The 17151-nt window shown below is 38.2% G+C and overlaps 1 protein-coding gene across 24 annotated transcripts in view; it reads left to right on the top strand.

Moving 5' to 3' along the window:
• The window catches only part of ESRP2 (epithelial splicing regulatory protein 2), a 168701-nt gene that overhangs the window by 119114 nt on the left and 32436 nt on the right, over positions 1 to 17151 (top strand). For 3 of the 24 annotated variants that reach the window (XM_086847270.1, XM_086847279.1, XM_086847281.1), the window contains exons 1-3: positions 7827 to 7926; positions 8358 to 8510; positions 9399 to 9527. In XM_086847270.1, coding sequence (XP_086703396.1) covers positions 8376 to 8510; positions 9399 to 9527 — 264 coding nt within the window. In that variant the 5' untranslated portion in view covers positions 7827 to 7926; positions 8358 to 8375. Of the gene's footprint in view, positions 1 to 894; positions 1015 to 5118; positions 5201 to 6485; positions 6602 to 7620; positions 8111 to 8357; positions 8511 to 9398; positions 9528 to 17151 lie in introns of those variants that run through there. The other 21 variants (XM_086847267.1, XM_086847275.1, XM_086847280.1 and 18 more) reach the window with 14 other exon arrangements.

Below are 17151 nucleotides of genomic sequence, written 5' to 3'. Positions count from 1 at the left end.
TATAAAATGCTGCCCATTGTGACTCATGTATGACAATGACAGCTGGCCTGAGTGCCCTTAGTGAGGCTGCAGGTGTTCAGCGGTACCTGGCCCTAGAAAAGCTTGATGTGCCCTAAAGCCATGGAGTCGTGATGCTATGAGGCAGAAGTGTCCCCTCATTTGCCCAATACCATGAGTCACTCTCTTGTTTTTGCCACGATAACTGAACCGAATGAGGGAATGACTCCTGTTTAGAGAGTCAGTTCCTGATCGGACTCCTCAGCCTCCCTCCTCACACAAAGCAGAGCACTAGAGTCTGGAAAGGAGTAGTTAAAAGTTGGTTATGTCCTAGACATCTACTTCACCCAGAGCCAGAGCATTATCGGTGCATTCACCCAAGTCACTGTGGAACCACCCCCAGAATGTGCCAGGTAACTTCCTCTCATGTGCCCCAGGGCTCTTTTCCTTTTCCTCAGCACCATGTATTTCAGTGTAGAAAAGGCAAAATCTTATGTGTGTTAACTGTGTCACACCATACTTGAAATAATTACTTGAGGAAAACAAGGAATGACTGAACACAAGGTGACATTTCCTGTCAAACAAGGGTGTGCCACATTAGCAGAAGGCTGGGGAAAGGAGGTGAGGTAGTACTGGCACTTATGAAACAGCTCTGTCAGAGTGTATTATCACAATTCCAACTTGCTGGGAAGGGAATTGCACCTGCTTGCATGTGCTTAGTTATTATCTGTGCTTATAAAGCACTTCTATAACTGTTAAGTGATAAAATGCACTGAATTGCATCATATGGCAACTTAAATTTAAAATTTCTAGATTATGCCAGAAGGAATATTTTAGGAATAGCTGTCTTCTCTCTGTCTGAATACATTTACTAACTGTGCAATATGTCTCTTTGAGAATATTTCTTCTCAGGAAACCACATCATTCTCCTGTATCAGCCAGATGTATCTGTAAGGACACAATTCCAATATTACTTCCACAGTGTGTAAGATCCAGTGTCAGGCCAAAGGAAGAAAGGTATTTATTTAATCATGCTCAGAGGTTAAAGTGAAAAGAGCATTTGTTGAATAGAATAAGGAAATTTACTTGAGTGAGGATCTGATGACTCTACTGACACGACTGTAACTATATAATACAGTGCCATGTGAACTAGAGTCTTCCACACAAGCAATTGCATTTAGAGGTGCTGTAGAAAAAAATTGGATTATTTTGCAAAATCAGTACTTGTCTTATCAAGCTGCAAATGGTAGAGTAGAAAATAAACTTATCTTCCTAGAAATTGCCATTAGTTCTGCTAGAGGCTGGTAATCATGAGTCAGACAAGACTTTTTAAAGACCTTGTATTTTTAGGACAGTGAAAACAAATAAAAAAAAAATTTAAAAAGTCAGAAGTCTGCTGCTTCTTTGAGAATTTATGTCATCCTTGTGTTGGACACAGGGTGCTTGAAGTCCCCTTGTCAGATCCTAGGTTTGTAATGATTGCTGGTAGAAGTGAAGTGGAGAAAAATAACCATGATCAAGATGAAATCATTGAATGATAGGTCCTATCATGTTTATTTTGGATGCACATAATTGCATTCATTAATTTATTATACAAAATGCTTTGAAGAGATGTTTTTAAAGCCCAAGTAGAACGGGTGGTAAAGTTTTGCTTATGTTTTGCATTTAGATTTTACTTCTGTTTATACAGTGGTGAGAAAAAGAATTGTATTTGCATATCTGTATGTGGAATAAGTTTAATTAAATTCTAATGAAGAAATAGGTTAAATATCAGACCAGTTAAATCAAATGGAAATGAAATATTATAGGATCACCCCTTCCTTTTTTTATCAAGGTTTTTTGTGTCAGCTCAGAGTTTGTGGTACAATCTGAATAAAGAGAGAGATTAGTAATTTCTGCCAAGATATCTCATGAGGCCAGTATCAGTCAGTTATCAGTAAAGCCTGAGAAGATGTAACCTGCATAAATTCATCATTAACTATGTAAAATTTACAGTTGTTTTTCATTGAAGAACTTGGAGTTCCAGTGTACAGTCCTTGGTATTTGATGATCAGGTCTTTCATCACTGCTGCATTGCAGCACTGATTATCAGCTCTCAGTAAGTGAGAGCAGTGTGGAGCATGCAGATCTTTTCATGTAGATAACGGCCTTTACATTTCTTATGTGGTCTATTTGTTTTTTATGTTTACATGCAAAGATGACAGGAATTGGATGACTGGAATCCAATGTTCCAGATGGCTGTGGCCACTTCTCACTCTGAAACATCAGTGGTTTTGAAACATCAGTGAACTTCTGAGAACTTTCCAGCTGTACAGTGTGAATGCATTTATGTGTGGGGATATGGCAGGATGAATATCATTGAACCATTGAAGGAGTGTCACAAAAGTTTTCTATAAGGGTAAAGGACTACTAAGACTGGAAGTCTCTGTGTTGGCCTGTTAAATATAAAGTACAAAATGGCCCAAATTAAATGCTTTATGTAGACATCAGGCTATTCTCATTTACTATTATGAGGAGTTAAACTCTTGATCTTTTCCCAAGAGGATATAACTTCATCCTATTAAACCTTAAATGTGTAATTTTACATTTTATTGTTTATAAATTAAGAAGATGATTCTATTGAACTGCATGCAAATACTAGTGAATAACAGAAAGCATTTTGGCTTTTAGCTATTGTAGTGGATAGTGTTATCAATTTATGTTTCTACTCCTTTCACTGAGGTAGTAGTGATGGTAGCAAGAATGTTGGTAATGGAATGTCTTTGTTTTATAACTTATGTAACAAATAACTCACTAGATTAACTTTATCATTAAAAAGCAAATTTTTTTACTGTTGGATATTCTGCCACACTGACAGACTTGTAAACTGCTATATCCTTTCAATCAACAAAGAGTGGATGGGTTAGTATATAAAAGTGTTCTGATCTAAGACTGAATATCAGTCATGCTTAAAAACCTGCCACAAAAATAATATTTTCCTTTGAACTTCCTTTCTCATGTTATACTGTACCTGAGACCAGTAAAAAAGTAAGCAATTGCAATGAAAATGTATTTAGCCTGGTTTTAAAGGCAATAAAGCTTCACACAAAGTCAATTTTGAATCACAGGCAAGGTAGATTGAAAGGGTCAGGAAGTACTTGCATATTCATCTCATTAGGTAACAGGAATTGTATCACATGGCTTGTCTAATTTACCACAGCTTAAAGAACCTGTCTCAACTAGTTGCAGTGAATTATTTAAAAATTTAGCAGTGAGATCAGATTGGCAACCAGGAGAAAGTTTCTCATCAGCAATGCAGTGCAGCACTGGAACAGGTCATCCATGGCGGTTTCCAAGACACAGCTGGACAAAATACTGGCTGGTTCAATGTAGTGCTGGCAGGAAGCCTGTGTTGGACAAGAGGATGTGCAGAGATCCCTGTCAGCAATCATCTCAGTGATTCTAAATCCAGAAACCTTTTTAGTGAATTATTTGACTGACGGCATTATTTCCGATTTTTTAAAAATGGAAATTTAGTTTGTTAAAAACTGTTAACTTTGATATAAATCTATAATAATATTTATGAAAGACACTAGTATGTTTGATCTGTCCACAAATCTGGTATCAAAGTAAATGCTTAGATTTTCAAAAGTCTGGTAAGTGCAATCTGGAGAACTCTGTACATCTCACACCAATACTCCAGTGGGAGCTGAGCACATATAAAACCTTTGTAGGATTAAGCCACAGGATTTTTTGACATACTACAAAGAAGAGAAGCTATGTTAAACAATAGGGGAAGTAATTTCATTTTTATTAATCTTGTCTAGTCATGAATTTTATATTTTAACTTACCTTTAAGTCAATAGAAATAAATTTCAACTGACACAGTATTCTAAGTGAATGCTTCCAGTGCCTTGATGGTGCTGGTATCTGCAGGGTAACAATCCTTCAGAACCACAGCTCTAAAGCTCTTGTGCAGATTGCTGAGCTTTTGTGGATGTCTCAATGGAAATTATTTCAAGGCTTCTACAGTGCATTGTAATCATGGCAGTCCTACCTGGCGGACCAAAAAATGAGATCTCTCCAAACATCTGGACAGCAATCAAAGAATACTGCTAAACGCTTGTTCCCATGCCTTTTCCCACTCATTTGCTGTTAAAGAAAGGATGCCAGAAAATTCTTTACATATGGATTTATGTTTCAGTAGTTACAGTAAGCTCCTCCTTCTGCAAATATTGCTGCAGTAATTTATAATCCAATCCAGGAGCCAAGGACTGAATGGGTATGAAATCTAAATATCTTCTCACATTTGCTTACAGATCACTTACAGATCTTTTACTTCCAGTGCCAGCTCAGTTTGGAGATGCTGAGGCATGCAGAGAATTTACTATCCCTATTGTGCAGAGAAACACCAAGGCACCATACTTATTCAATATCTCTGTTACTTAAAAACATAGAAAAAAATTAGCTAGAAGAGACCTCTGGACATCTTTTGGTGTACATCCTTGCTCTGCTACTATGGCCAATTTTGAAATTAGACCCAACTTCAAAGTTTATTAACTTTTTTCAGGGTATTTCAAACCATTTTACAGGGTTAAATGTCACATCATCATCGTAATCATCACCATAATTTTCCTTCTTTTAACTGATGAGTAAAATATCCATGAGGACAAATAATTTCTCAATATAATACTAGTTTGGAACAGAGGATTGACTTCCATGTTACCTGAAAGATTATTGAGTTATTTTTGTAGATCTAAATGTAGCCAGGGTATTACTCCAGATCTCATGTCTCAAAGTTTCATACTCCTTTTATTAGGTTTTAACAAAAGGATTTCAGTCATCAGGACCTTCAGTTCACAGGAATTTTTAATAATGTAATATAAGAGATGGTTTCTTTTCTTTCTTTATTTCTTTTTGCCTTCCCTTTCCGTCCCAGTAAGAATGAAAATGCCACTACAGATTTATCCATTGCAAGCACACTGCTTTTAATGAGTCTCTTCGGTGTTCTCATGTGATCTAACTGTAAAACTGATCTATTTTACAGTTTCAACTGCTTGATTAATAAGAAACAAAATAATCACCATACTGAGCTTGCATAACAATGAATGTCCATGTTTAAAACTTTTCTTCTCCACCCAGTTACCTTTATGGGACACTATGGTCATATGTAGCCTACAAATAAATACCTCTATAAATAAGCCTGCCAGGATTAAAGCTAAAGGTGAGCAAATACTCTTTATTTCAGCAAGATCTTGGTTACAAATTAACCTTTCTATGCTCAGTGTACAAGGGCTTGTCCCATATGTTTTTCAGGAACTGGGTCCTCTTGCTGTTCTGTTGAGACATACAGTGCCATTCCTTCATATTTTTAGATTAATAAATTGCTAGTATAATTCAGGGCAGAGAATGGGAGGATAGTGGATAGAAGATGAATGAAAAGCCAGTTACATAATCTGATACTTTGAAATGTGTGATATTGCAGGAAAGCCAGCATTTATTTAAGGTTTTTTAAAACATTTTAGAATACATTTTAAATTCATTTATCTAGAATAGTTCAGATAAATTAGTAACAGTAGAATTATATGAGTCAAGATAGTCTAAAAGTAGAAACCAGATGGGCTTTCTATGAAGAGAGGCTTCATTTTATGAGATGAGCTAATACAATTGTAAAAGGCATAGAAGCTTTTGGGCTTACCAGTCTTTGATATCATGTGTAGGTTTCAAATAAGTTTTCAAGGGTCTTTGGCATTGATTTGAGGAGTATTTATTTAATCTGACAAGTTGCTCTAAATGAATTACAATCATTTTTTCTTTCACATTAGATCCTAAAGACAAGTACATATGTACTGGCATTTTCTGAGCCAATTCACTGGAGCCTGTGACCATATGTGTCAACCTGGCCAATTTTTCATGTGTATGATTGTCTATAGAAATCTGCTAATTAAAATCCCATTATGTATGAAGTACTCATGTATTAGGGCTACAAAATGACATCCTCATGAAGGAAGTTAAATTGCAACAGCCTGGTATTTTTTTTTCTGTGAACATAGCTACAGTTATAATCTGTATTTACATTTAATCTGTGTTTACACTTATCTGTACAAACACTGCCTCTCTCCAAACACCATATAAATGTGTGAGTTTGGGAGGGGGGAACAGGTTGGGAAAAAAGGAATAGTTCTCACACTTGCAGTCAATGCATTTTTATGGTTGTTTTTAAAGACTTCAGGGATAAGAATCATCCCATTCTCAATAATGATCTGTTACATTATTTCATAACTACTACATCCAAGGGAAATAACAAAAGGAAAAGAAATGGGGTTTTATTCTACCAAGGATTTCTAGAAATGCATTGGCAGGGGAAAATATAGCTGTGGCTATAAATTCAGCAGTGCAAGAAAATGTAATGCTGAAAACATTTTGAATATATGAATATATACATGTTACCGATTAAAGTTTTCATCTCTGTTCAGGAATTTGCCCTTTCTGTAACAATGTATTTTCAGGATTGCTTCTTAGGCAGCTTCATGAACTGCAGAGACAACAGCTGAGATGTGTTTAAGTGTTTTGTGATGTTCAGTGAGATGCACCTGTGCAAGGTTTCCTTCATGGTCTCTGTCAGGTAAACTCATAAGTCGTGAATTCTAAGATACTTCACATCAGACAGCATCCTTGAACTGTAGTTTATTTTCACTGAAATAAATGGAATTTGTCTTGCTGGTGATGATAGGATGGGGAATCAGTGTTTTCCAGAAGGAAGTCCACAATAACTGCTATAATTGATCAATTATAAAATTGGAATGTTAAAAGAAGATGAGAAAATGTGATTTAATAATTTAAGCCGTCAGATATTCACAGTTAAATGCCCACCTCTTCATTTTCCCAGGGTAAACATCAGTAGCTAAATAGCAGCACCAATTTTCATTCAGTGAAAGCTTTATTTCAACACAATACTAATATTGAAGTATAAACGGAAGACTTAATTAAATGAAAGAAAAATTATGACTAGTTTAACTTGCAGCATTTGGCCTTTAAAAATCATTAGTAACCCATCAGTGATGGCAATAGGAAAAATAACTTTCAAATGAGTTTAGAAGCTTTTTGATCTTTTTTTGTGCTTTAAAATCAATTTGGGTTTGACAATATCTCTGAAAAATTTCTCCCCGATGTTACAAATATTGCTGCTGTTGAGCAGGAGTGTTTTCATAGCAGCTAAACTTGGTGGTGGTTTCCCATTGTAGTCTCAGCGGTGAAACAGGCGAGGAGAAAAGCTGCTCACCTTGGACTGCTGTAAATGCCCAGGAGTCAGCTCCTGACTGTGCAGCTGTAGGAAATGCAGGGCTTTATACTGTGCTCTTGCAAAACTTCCTACATACATCCTTTCTCAAAACAAAAAATTTGTATTACTAAGACCCATCTTTACAAACTGTATGAAAGATAGGGCCTAAATTACAAAGTACTCTCTGCCTGTAATATCCCTTAAAAATCCCTGTGGAATACTACACTTTCATTACACATTAACGTTGGCATCCGTAGCTGGATACACACGCAGCAACGCGCACAAAGGGCAATTACCGAGAAGCAGGTAAAGACCTTTTTTTCGTGGAATTCAATGCTAAGTCATAATGTGTTTTTTTTTAGCACCTGTACTCGAATATTGTTCTGTTTATCCCCCGAAAGGGGCGCGGGCCGGGGCGCGCAGAGCGCCGTGTGCCCCGCACGCAGCGCTGGGCGGGATCCCGTGAACTGAGAGCAGGTAGAGGCACTTCCTGCAGGCAGAATTAAAGACAGAAAGGGAGTTTGCCTCTGATCTCCTTCAAAAACCAATCAGGCCAGATCAGCCAGGCGTTGATTCTCCCTGCGTCCCTCCTACACCTTTTCCAGAGGCCCAATGGCCTTGTCCCTTTGGGAGATTGACTAGAGACACATGAGCTGCACCAAGGGCAGGTAACTCAGGAGAGGGGAAGGGGAAGAGGGAAGGAAAAAAAAAAAAAAAAAAAAAAAAAGAGAGAGAAAAAAAAAAAAGCCCAAGCCCAGACTGAGTTTCTGCCATGATGTTAGAGGGAAAGAAACCCACAGCTTGCTAATTTCACCTCCCAGTCGGCCCCGGGAAAGAGATCACCGGGAACAGGTAGAGATGGGAGCTTTCTTTCTCCATTTTTTTTTTCCTCAAATACCCAACCTCCTAAATAGCTCTTTTTCTTCTCTTTATATTGTGACTCCTCGTTCGCTCCTTTTCTCTTTGATTACTTGGAGGTAGGGGATGAGCCTTGTGGGATTTTTTTGGTTTTATTTTTTTTCTTGTTTGTTAGTGTGTCTTTCTTTTGCTTTTTTTTCTCTCTTTTTTTTTTTTTTTTGACCTCTGCTTTTGATTGTAGCTGTTTCCCCCTGTGGTCATGACGGCTTCGCACAGTGACTCTTTGGTGGTGTTGTTTGGGGCAACAGCTGGTGCATATGGGGCTAAACTGGGTTCGGATGAGAGGGAACTAATTCTCTTGGTGTGGCAAGTTGTGGATCTACACAGCAAGAAGGTATGGCTTCGATATCCGGGGCGAGGGCGCGTTCCCCGGCGCGGGGCGAGCGGGCTCTCCCGGCCCCTCGGCGCCGGCCCGGAGCCGTTTGTTCATTTCACAAATGCACCGAGGGAGGGGAGGCGCGGGGCCGTGCCCGGGGCTCATTCCCTGCCCGGGGCGCTCGCCCGGGAAGCTCCTTTTTGTTCCCTCTTGAGGGAAGAAGTCACTTTTAAAGAAAGTTTGGCCTCTTCCACACTCCACTGCCCCGTCCGCCTTAAATCGTGCGTAGGGTCGAGGATGTCTACGGACTTTTGAAATTTTAAAACAAAAGCTGCCCCGGATGGCTCCGGGTGTGCTCGCTTCCCTGGGAGCCGGCTCTCGGTCACCGTTGGACCCTTTGGGCCTGTTTTTTGTTTGTTTAACCAATGTTTGGATAACCTTTAAGAGAATATTGACTTATTTTAATTTTTAGGCCAACCTAAAAGTCATCTCCAATCTTTTTTCTTCCCCAAAAGCCTTATCATAAATAACCCCCTAGAGATGAAGGGCTTTAATAAAACAAACAGGACTATCAATTTCATAAGTGGATTCGTGACACTGCCTTAATATTAAGTGATCTTCCCTTTCCACTTAACAACTCCCACAAAAGTCGGTGCTAACTGCAAAAGGCCTCCCATGAAAATGGGCTCGGATACTCCGAGGCAGAGAGCGTGGCTCTCCGGGGTGGGAGGGAGAGAAACCGCGGCCAAAGGTTTCGATTTGTGAAATAGACAAATGCATTTTTTCCTGGCATTTATCCGGAGGGGATACTGCACCTTTCTGATTTTTCTTCAGTCTCAACACATTGCTATAAAGAGCTAATTCGATTGTTCCTCACTTTTGTCCATATTTTCTTAAATTTTTTAGGTAGGGACACTACACAAATCCCTGGTGAAAGCAGACAACTTGGACTTAAGTGACCAGTGTCGCGAAGTCAGTGGCTTAACACCAGAGGGACTGGGCAAAGCTGAACCACTGGACCGGGTTCTTCAACAGGTGAGGTGTTGCTTTGGGGAACAGGAGCTCTTCTGGGTGAAGCCTGTGAATGAGGTTTAATAGATTAGAAAGAGGAAACAGGCTTTAGTTTTGTCTTTCAGTTTGAAATCACTAGCAAGTTTTCATGCTTGTTTTTAAGCTAACCCAAAAGAGACCTGAACCATTTGAAATAGGAACTTCATCATTCTGAAACTGTTATGTATGATACCAGAGTATTTGAGCTGATGTTATAAGTCCTTGGAAGATCTGACTTCTGGTTGTTTTGATAAGTCTGCTTTTATCCCAAGTTTCTCTTAAGCTTTAAAAGAGTTTGCCAGTTAGAGTACTGCCTAATATAGAGTGCTAATCAAACTTTCAAACTTCACATGGTACATTCTAATTTAGAGGTTCGCTGCTCTAATGTGTATTTTAAAACTTTTCCTCATCTGTTATTCTTAAAATCAGCTGAAATCCTCAAAATCTTTCATGTAACATCAGATATGCTTGTTGTGTATCACTCTTTTCAAGATGAGCCTAATGAGAGGATTATAAATTGATTTGGTTTAATTTTTTAATGATTTCTATAGTTTTGCTTTTTGACTCATTTAATATTACACTGAACAGTAAAATTTGCTCAACAGGGCTTGAGCTACTTCAAAAAATTTAGTGTGACTAGTGTATACATAATGCAGTTCCCAAAAGTTTACTTACTTTGACTGTCCTTTCTATGCATGAAATGTGCTTGAATGGAAAAATACAATAGTGCATTTTTGTGTAACATATAAACCTGGCTTTCCACACCTTGTCTGAATCATTCGTAGGTGTGTTTCAGCAAGAAACTTGCTTAGGCAGTAGAACAGGTTCATATTGCTGTAACTTCTGGTGACACATAACTTGGCAGACTTGGTCCTAACTCTCTTTGATACTGCATGGTTAACACTACACTCTGGAGTGTCTTTGAAAAACATAACTTCTATGTGGCTGAAAATCTGTCAGCATTGACTGCAGTGGCATTTGTTCTACTTGCATTTATTTTGCTGGAGTCTAGGACCAAGAGGTGATTTTCTTTCTTTTTTTTTTAAGGCTCCATAATAACCCCTGAGAAAATGTGCAGCTGCAGGTTTGATCTTGTCCCAGATCTTGCACTAAAGACATCTGGAACAGCTTAGCCTAGTACACTCTGTTTACCTTTATAACAGACACACTTTAATTATACTCAATACTTTATGAGAGATTGTATCTTATTGCTGTAAATTGCACTGTAGGTGGGTCTGCTCTAGCAAATAAAAGGAAATAGTACCTTTGTGTGTAGGTGGGTAGAGACTCTTGAAAAATAACAATATTTTTCCTTTTTGTTTGCATATCTATGCAACTAAATAATGATTTTGCTGTTAATTTTTGGGTGCCAGTTGTGATGTGGCCTGTTCCATCATAAGTCCTCTGGAACACACCTTACCTAAACTCCACTCTTTTCCCATCTGTGTCCTGACTCCTGTGGGAATTAGAAGAGAATCAATTCAACTTCCCACTTGCAATGGTGGCAAAAAGCAAAATTCCATATTCTTTAATAGTAGATCCTCACCTGCATTTTTAAAGACAAGTCCACAGGATATTTTAATTGCATCATGTGTTTTAAGGATGAGTCAGGTGACATACAGGTTTTTGGGTTTTTTTTTTCTTTCTCAGTTAAGTATTTTGATTAGCAAAAGAAACAGGTAGCTGAAGTGGTTATTTGAAAAGGAGGAGGAAAAGGAAGTAGACTTGTACCTTGACTAGAGATAACGTTATAGAGTATGTGAAATTAGTTTTCCACACCCTGCCTGGATTGTGGTAGAAAATTGATGATGCAGCTGAAAATTGCTCACCTTAGCACATCTCAGTCATGTAAATGAAAGTTTTGGTGCCTGCTTCTGTTTTTTTTTGCCTTGGGTTCCCAGTCTCTACATGCAGAGGGAAGTGAGAATCACTGAGCACAAATCCATTGTAATTTTTATCCATGCTTCAGAGGCCTCTTTCAACTTCAAACATTCTGTGGTTCTGAATCAGTGATTTGTAGCTGGTAAACAGTAGATCAGCTTCTGTGGGTCTGGAGTTATTCCCCTGACCACAGCAAGTCTCCTTCTATTGCTGCGCATGTCAATGATGAGGTCTACTAAAGGCCTCTAATCTGAGCTTAATACTTGAGTTTGTTTTAAGAAATATTCTGAAATAGGGTTCCTTATCAATAAGTTTTGGTTGTTGTAATTTTACAAGGTAAGGTTCTGAAGCACAGTGCCTCAAAATAACAGCTTGGTTGCTGCAGCATATGCTCTGTATGTTTTGTTATAAGGTTTTAGATATTGTACTTGTCCAGGGTAAAAAGCATTTCATTCCATAGGTTCTACTGCAGTTACGGGATCCATCTTTATTTTCTCATAGGTGATGTGCAACGTTGTGATAGCTTTCCTTTGTGGGGGTGGAGGGATGTCAGGGAAATAGTTACCTGAAATCGTAAAATGTTTGTCCTTTGGGAGCACCTTGCTTGTTGTATTCAGTTCAAAACGGCATTAGTAACATACCTCTGATGTGAGACAAGTAATGGTGAACTTGCAGCTGCTGAGATGTTGCAGAATGCTACTGAGTAGAAAACTGTGAGAATTTTTATTTAACAAAGTAAGGGGGAGATCTCTTGTTCAAGTGTTTGGAACTGCCTTGAGCCCATGATCTAGGCCTCTGAACATGCATCAGTTACACTACTTACCAAGGGGAATAGTTTTCTTCCTGCATGACTGGGACATTCTTACCAGGTATCATTGTTCAGATCCTCAAATGACAGGACTGGCTTATTTAGCATGTTTTTTATCTTTTTCTAGTTAACTGCTGTAGCTTTATAGTTTCCCACTTTGCAAGCTTTTAAGGGAGAGCAATTATTCTCAGGTTGCTCTCTGAAACCTTGCAGGAATGGCACCTTGCTTTTAACAAGCAAAACCAAAATGAACTTTGCCTTTCTCTCGGCCTCATTACTCTGTCGTCAAAAAGCTGACATCCTCATGTGCTTCTCTGATTGTAGCCACAGGGGTTCTAAGTTAAAGATCCCATATGAAGTTGAAAGTGTTGTTGATTTCTTAATCCCTCCCATACAGAAAACCTGTCTGAATCAGCATGGCTTGCCTTAAGACATGTTACTTTACTTTTGCAAGGCAATATTTGCATGTCTTCCTGACAAAGGATAAGTCTAAGAAGAGCTAATAATTTTGGAGAACTGTCTGCAGTATTTAGCTGCAATTACCATTTTTCTTTGAACGATATACATAAAAAGGAAGACGTTCTCATGTGAGACCTAGCTTTGCTTTTGGACCTACTGAAAGCATTCCATTTTAATCTATGAATTGACATTTAAATATTCAAAATTGGTTTAAAAGAATCTCCTAGTCTTGCTGATTGAATATATTGAATCAAATACATCAGTGAATATTTAAATATGTATTCTTAAACAGAGAAAGATAAAACTGCACACTCCCCTAAATAATGCTCAAAGTGAAAATACAGAGTGGTTGCTACTTTATCAGGTGAAAGCAAATTGCCAGTTCCCTCAAGCATGTTTGGATGCCTATTGATCATCCAACGGAGCTGCAGGTGTAATTTATTTTCAGCAAATTCAGCAAGAAACAAACTGGTTAAATGAGCATTTGGAAACAAATGGGATGGGGGGGAAGAGGTGGAAGAACTCATGAATTCCTCTAACCTGATAAACCGGTTGCAACCCTTTTTTTTAAGAGAAACTTGTTCTGCAGCTTCTTCTTCGCAAAGTGCTAGCAGAAAATTTTCTTGGCTCCCTTGCCAGATGTCACACCTTCATTTTGGATAAATGATTTTTTTAAATTTATTTTTAATACACCTCTCGGTCTTCAAACTGTAGAAAAAAATCTGAAATTGTAGGGTGAAAGTTTTTTTTTTTTGAGTCTTGCAGTTGGTCTTCTGATTTCAGATGATTTGGTGACTGCATCACTCCAATAAAACTTCTAACAAAGTTTGGAGTATTTGCTGGGTCTGAGTTCTGACGGTTTGGAGCAGGTGTTTGGCAAGCCTTTGGCAAGTGTTACTAGACAGACTGTTCTTTCCACAACAAATACTTAGGGTGTCGTTTCACAAGATTTGGCTTCAGCAGTAAGCCAGCTTCTCCCCTGCCTCTATGCCAGACTTTGCCATCTTTTTGTTGTGTCAGTAAAACCCTTTGTGAAGCTGTGCTGTAAGAAGGATCACTGAAATGAGCAGGTGGGGTGGGAACTTTAAACTGCTTTGCTGTCCAAGCTCACGTCCTGCGAAACTACACCCTTTGGTTGTGTTTTCATGATCCAACATGTTTGATGGCGATACCAGCTTAAGCTATTTCTGCCCCTGCATTGTGTGCTCAAGCTGCTCTAGTATGAACAGTGCACTGGCACCTTTCCCTTAGGGAGGTGCTGCTGCATGGCCCTCCCTCACCTGCATTCTGCCAGTACAAAAGTCTTTGGGGCTGCACATTGAACTGGAGCCAGGGCACTGTTCTGAGCTGAAGGAAGTTCTGGTTTGGAGCAGTTCTGTCTGATACACTCGTGGCAGATTAGGAAGTTTTCCCAAGGCCAGCTGTAGCACTAAGGTGTGGGTGAAAAGAGGGTAACATTTTAAGAAGGTAGGGCACTGAGCAGTTTATGTGAAACTGTAGCCTTGGTATCAGCAGTGAGTGGTGGGGATTTCCTGATAGACACAAGAGCCTTCAGGTTGTCAGGGCAGCTAAGTGATAAATTCCTGCTCTTACAGGAGGGCTGAGTGTCCTGTATGCAGGTAGCCTTATGTAGAGTTTTCACATTCATCAACATCCAGTAGCTCCCTATTTTCATTGATAAATGTAGATGAGGATTGGTTAAATTATGTTGCATATGTATTCTTGGAATATCATCAGTATTTACTGTGGGGAATTAATGATGTGCTAATGCTTCCTGTAGCTGTAGGATGTTATAATGTGGATTTTTTTTTTTTTAGCTATGGCTAACTCTTTTTTCAGAATCTTAGCTGCAATTCTGTTGTTGATGGCATAGATAAACTATTTTTCCCTTTACAAATCCTCAGTGCTACCCAGCTCTGTAGCCCATTACATTATTATTTAAACACTGAAATCTGTTCCCTCAAAAAGTCCAGAGAAGACTTGATAGCATAAAGAGTTCCTCTGTTATGTATATTAAATACAGATATATATGAATGTACAGAAATATACATATGTAGATCACGTGAATCCATTTGTTATTGGCAGCACTTTATGTTTTGTTAGGTGATGTGGAAAAGCAGTGACCTTACCTTCTCCAAAGGCTGCAATACTCATGTCTGAATTCCTCAAATATTCTCTGTAGGAAATAGGAAGGTTCCCTTGCTTTGTTTCCATCTTTAGGTACATTTCACTTCAGAATGAGCAGAGAAATAGATAAGGAATTTGTCTAAAGCTGCATATTCTTTTCCTTATAGGCATAGAAGTGTGTAGCCTTGGCAAGCTGGGCTATCTTCCCTTAAAACTAGAAGTGCCAATATTCATGAGAAGTGAATCTGGCCCAGTGGTTTGAGGATGAGGATGAGTAGACTTTTTTATGCTGGCAGATGTTACTGCTTTTTCTGGAGAAGTTGAACAGTAACAATTAATTACCAAATCTGGGATTAGCATGTATGGACAAATAAACTTTACTCTGACCTTCCAGAATAGCTTGAAGTGCCTGTCTTCACAGGGAGTGATGTTGTGCCATGTTTGAAAACTCACTAATACATTTGGATGTTGCCACAGCCATAACATTATGACTGAATACTTGAATTTCTCTTGAAATTGCTCTTTCAGGTTTTTTTAAAGTAATTGAAAGAGAGCAAAATAGAGGGTAGAAACATTTTAACACAAAGATTGCTAGATTGCATGATTCTCAGAGACTTTGAACTTCTTTCCTCTAACTTGCTCTAAATAGCTACTGAAAAAATCACTGGAAATGTGTTAATGAATTATTGTCAGGGTTTTCAAAAGTGGCTGAGGAACAAATGAAGCATAAAGGATTTTAATGTGTAGATGTGGCATTTAGTGACATGGTTTAGTGGTCAACTTGGCACTGTTAGGTTAACGGTAGGACTCAATGACTTGAAGATCTTTTCCAGCCTAAATGATTTTATGATTTGTATTTGTATTTATGTATTTCTATTCTACTATTGTACATTATAGTATTGTACTATTTATGTACAGTGCATCTATCTGTTCTTGCTGTTAACATGGAAGCAGCTTAGAAAACTTTGTGAGGATACTCTGCATTGTCTGCAAACCTGTGTTGTTTCATCTGGTAACATTTTGAGAGGGTTGCACACTTCTTCAATCTGTATGTTGGTTTATTTGATTCCCCCCCACCTTTTTTACACATCAACACTGTTAAGTTATATATGATGTTCTTGGGTAGCTGAGTGCTGCCAAATGAGAGCAACATCTCTGTCAATCTGTTGCAGCATTTCTTTGCTGAGCAGTTGGTTTCACACTGATGTACAGATGCTGGAATTGATACTGCTAGGAAAGCAGCGTTGAGGCCAGAACTAAAAACTCTGATTAAAGATTAATGTTTTAGCAATATAATGTCAGCCCTGTTTCATTTTATAATTTCTGTGCTTAAAAGTAGAAATTTTATGTCTCTTCATCAGAAACATTAACAGTAATTCTCCCTCAAGTTCATGTCTTTGCCATCTCCTATCTGTTCTGGAAAAGCTTTTTTCTTTCCTGCAGTCATGTTGTTTTCTGTTAGCTGCAACCTTATTCCAATAAAAGGGGGGAAATATTGATGCTCTGAAAACACCTTGACATGTTCTAAGTCTTGAGTCAGAAGTCATGTTTGTTCTATAAACCAGGTTTCAGTTCTTTCCTCTGATAAATCTGTGGTGATGTTCTTTAAACTGTTCACAGCTTGTTCCAGTGTACTTTTGTACAATAGCCTCTGTTCTTGCTTTGTTCACAAACAGCTGCTTTGCTTATTTGTCCCTCATTGATGAAATCTGCGTGCTGTGAAAGTAGATGTGAGTTATGGGATAAATATTAAGCAAAAGGTATTGGGAATTGAAATTCAAATGATCATTCCTTTTGATGAGTGACAAAATAAAACAATTAAAACTGACTGTCCCACTTCCCCCAGACTTCCATTTCAAAATATTTTAATTTTTCTTTCTTTCTATTGCCTTTCTTTGTAGAGCTGCAGTGGGCAGAGTGTGACAAAAAGGACTGAGAAATGGATATTTTGTTAATACTAAAATATTGGTTAGAAACTTAAGAAACAGTTGTATGCCTTTTTGCAAAAACTTGGCTCCTGTGATGATTTTGGACACTTGTTAGCTTAAAATGAATAATTCTGTTACTAGAGCTCTAGGATAGTCTCTGAATTGTGTTATCATTCTTATTGAATTCAAATCAAAACTTAATTAGTGAGGTTTCCATTCTCTTATTCTGGAGAAATGTAAGCATGTGCTTTAAGATTACAATGAGCTATGTTGACATTGGCAGTGTGCGAAATTAATTCTGCTGTAACTTCTGTAAAGATGTTTGCTTTCCTGGTAAGTAAGTCTGTTGTAGTGAATTGCACTAAGAGGAAGGTAGGACTATAGTAATGCAACTTGAAAAATAGAA

Source organism: Cyanistes caeruleus, chromosome 12 (assembly GCF_971803275.1).
Source record: "Cyanistes caeruleus chromosome 12, bCyaCae1.hap1.1, whole genome shotgun sequence".
NCBI classification, from domain to species: Eukaryota; Metazoa; Chordata; class Aves; order Passeriformes; family Paridae; genus Cyanistes; species Cyanistes caeruleus.
This window is presented reverse-complemented; position numbering and strand designations above follow the sequence as displayed.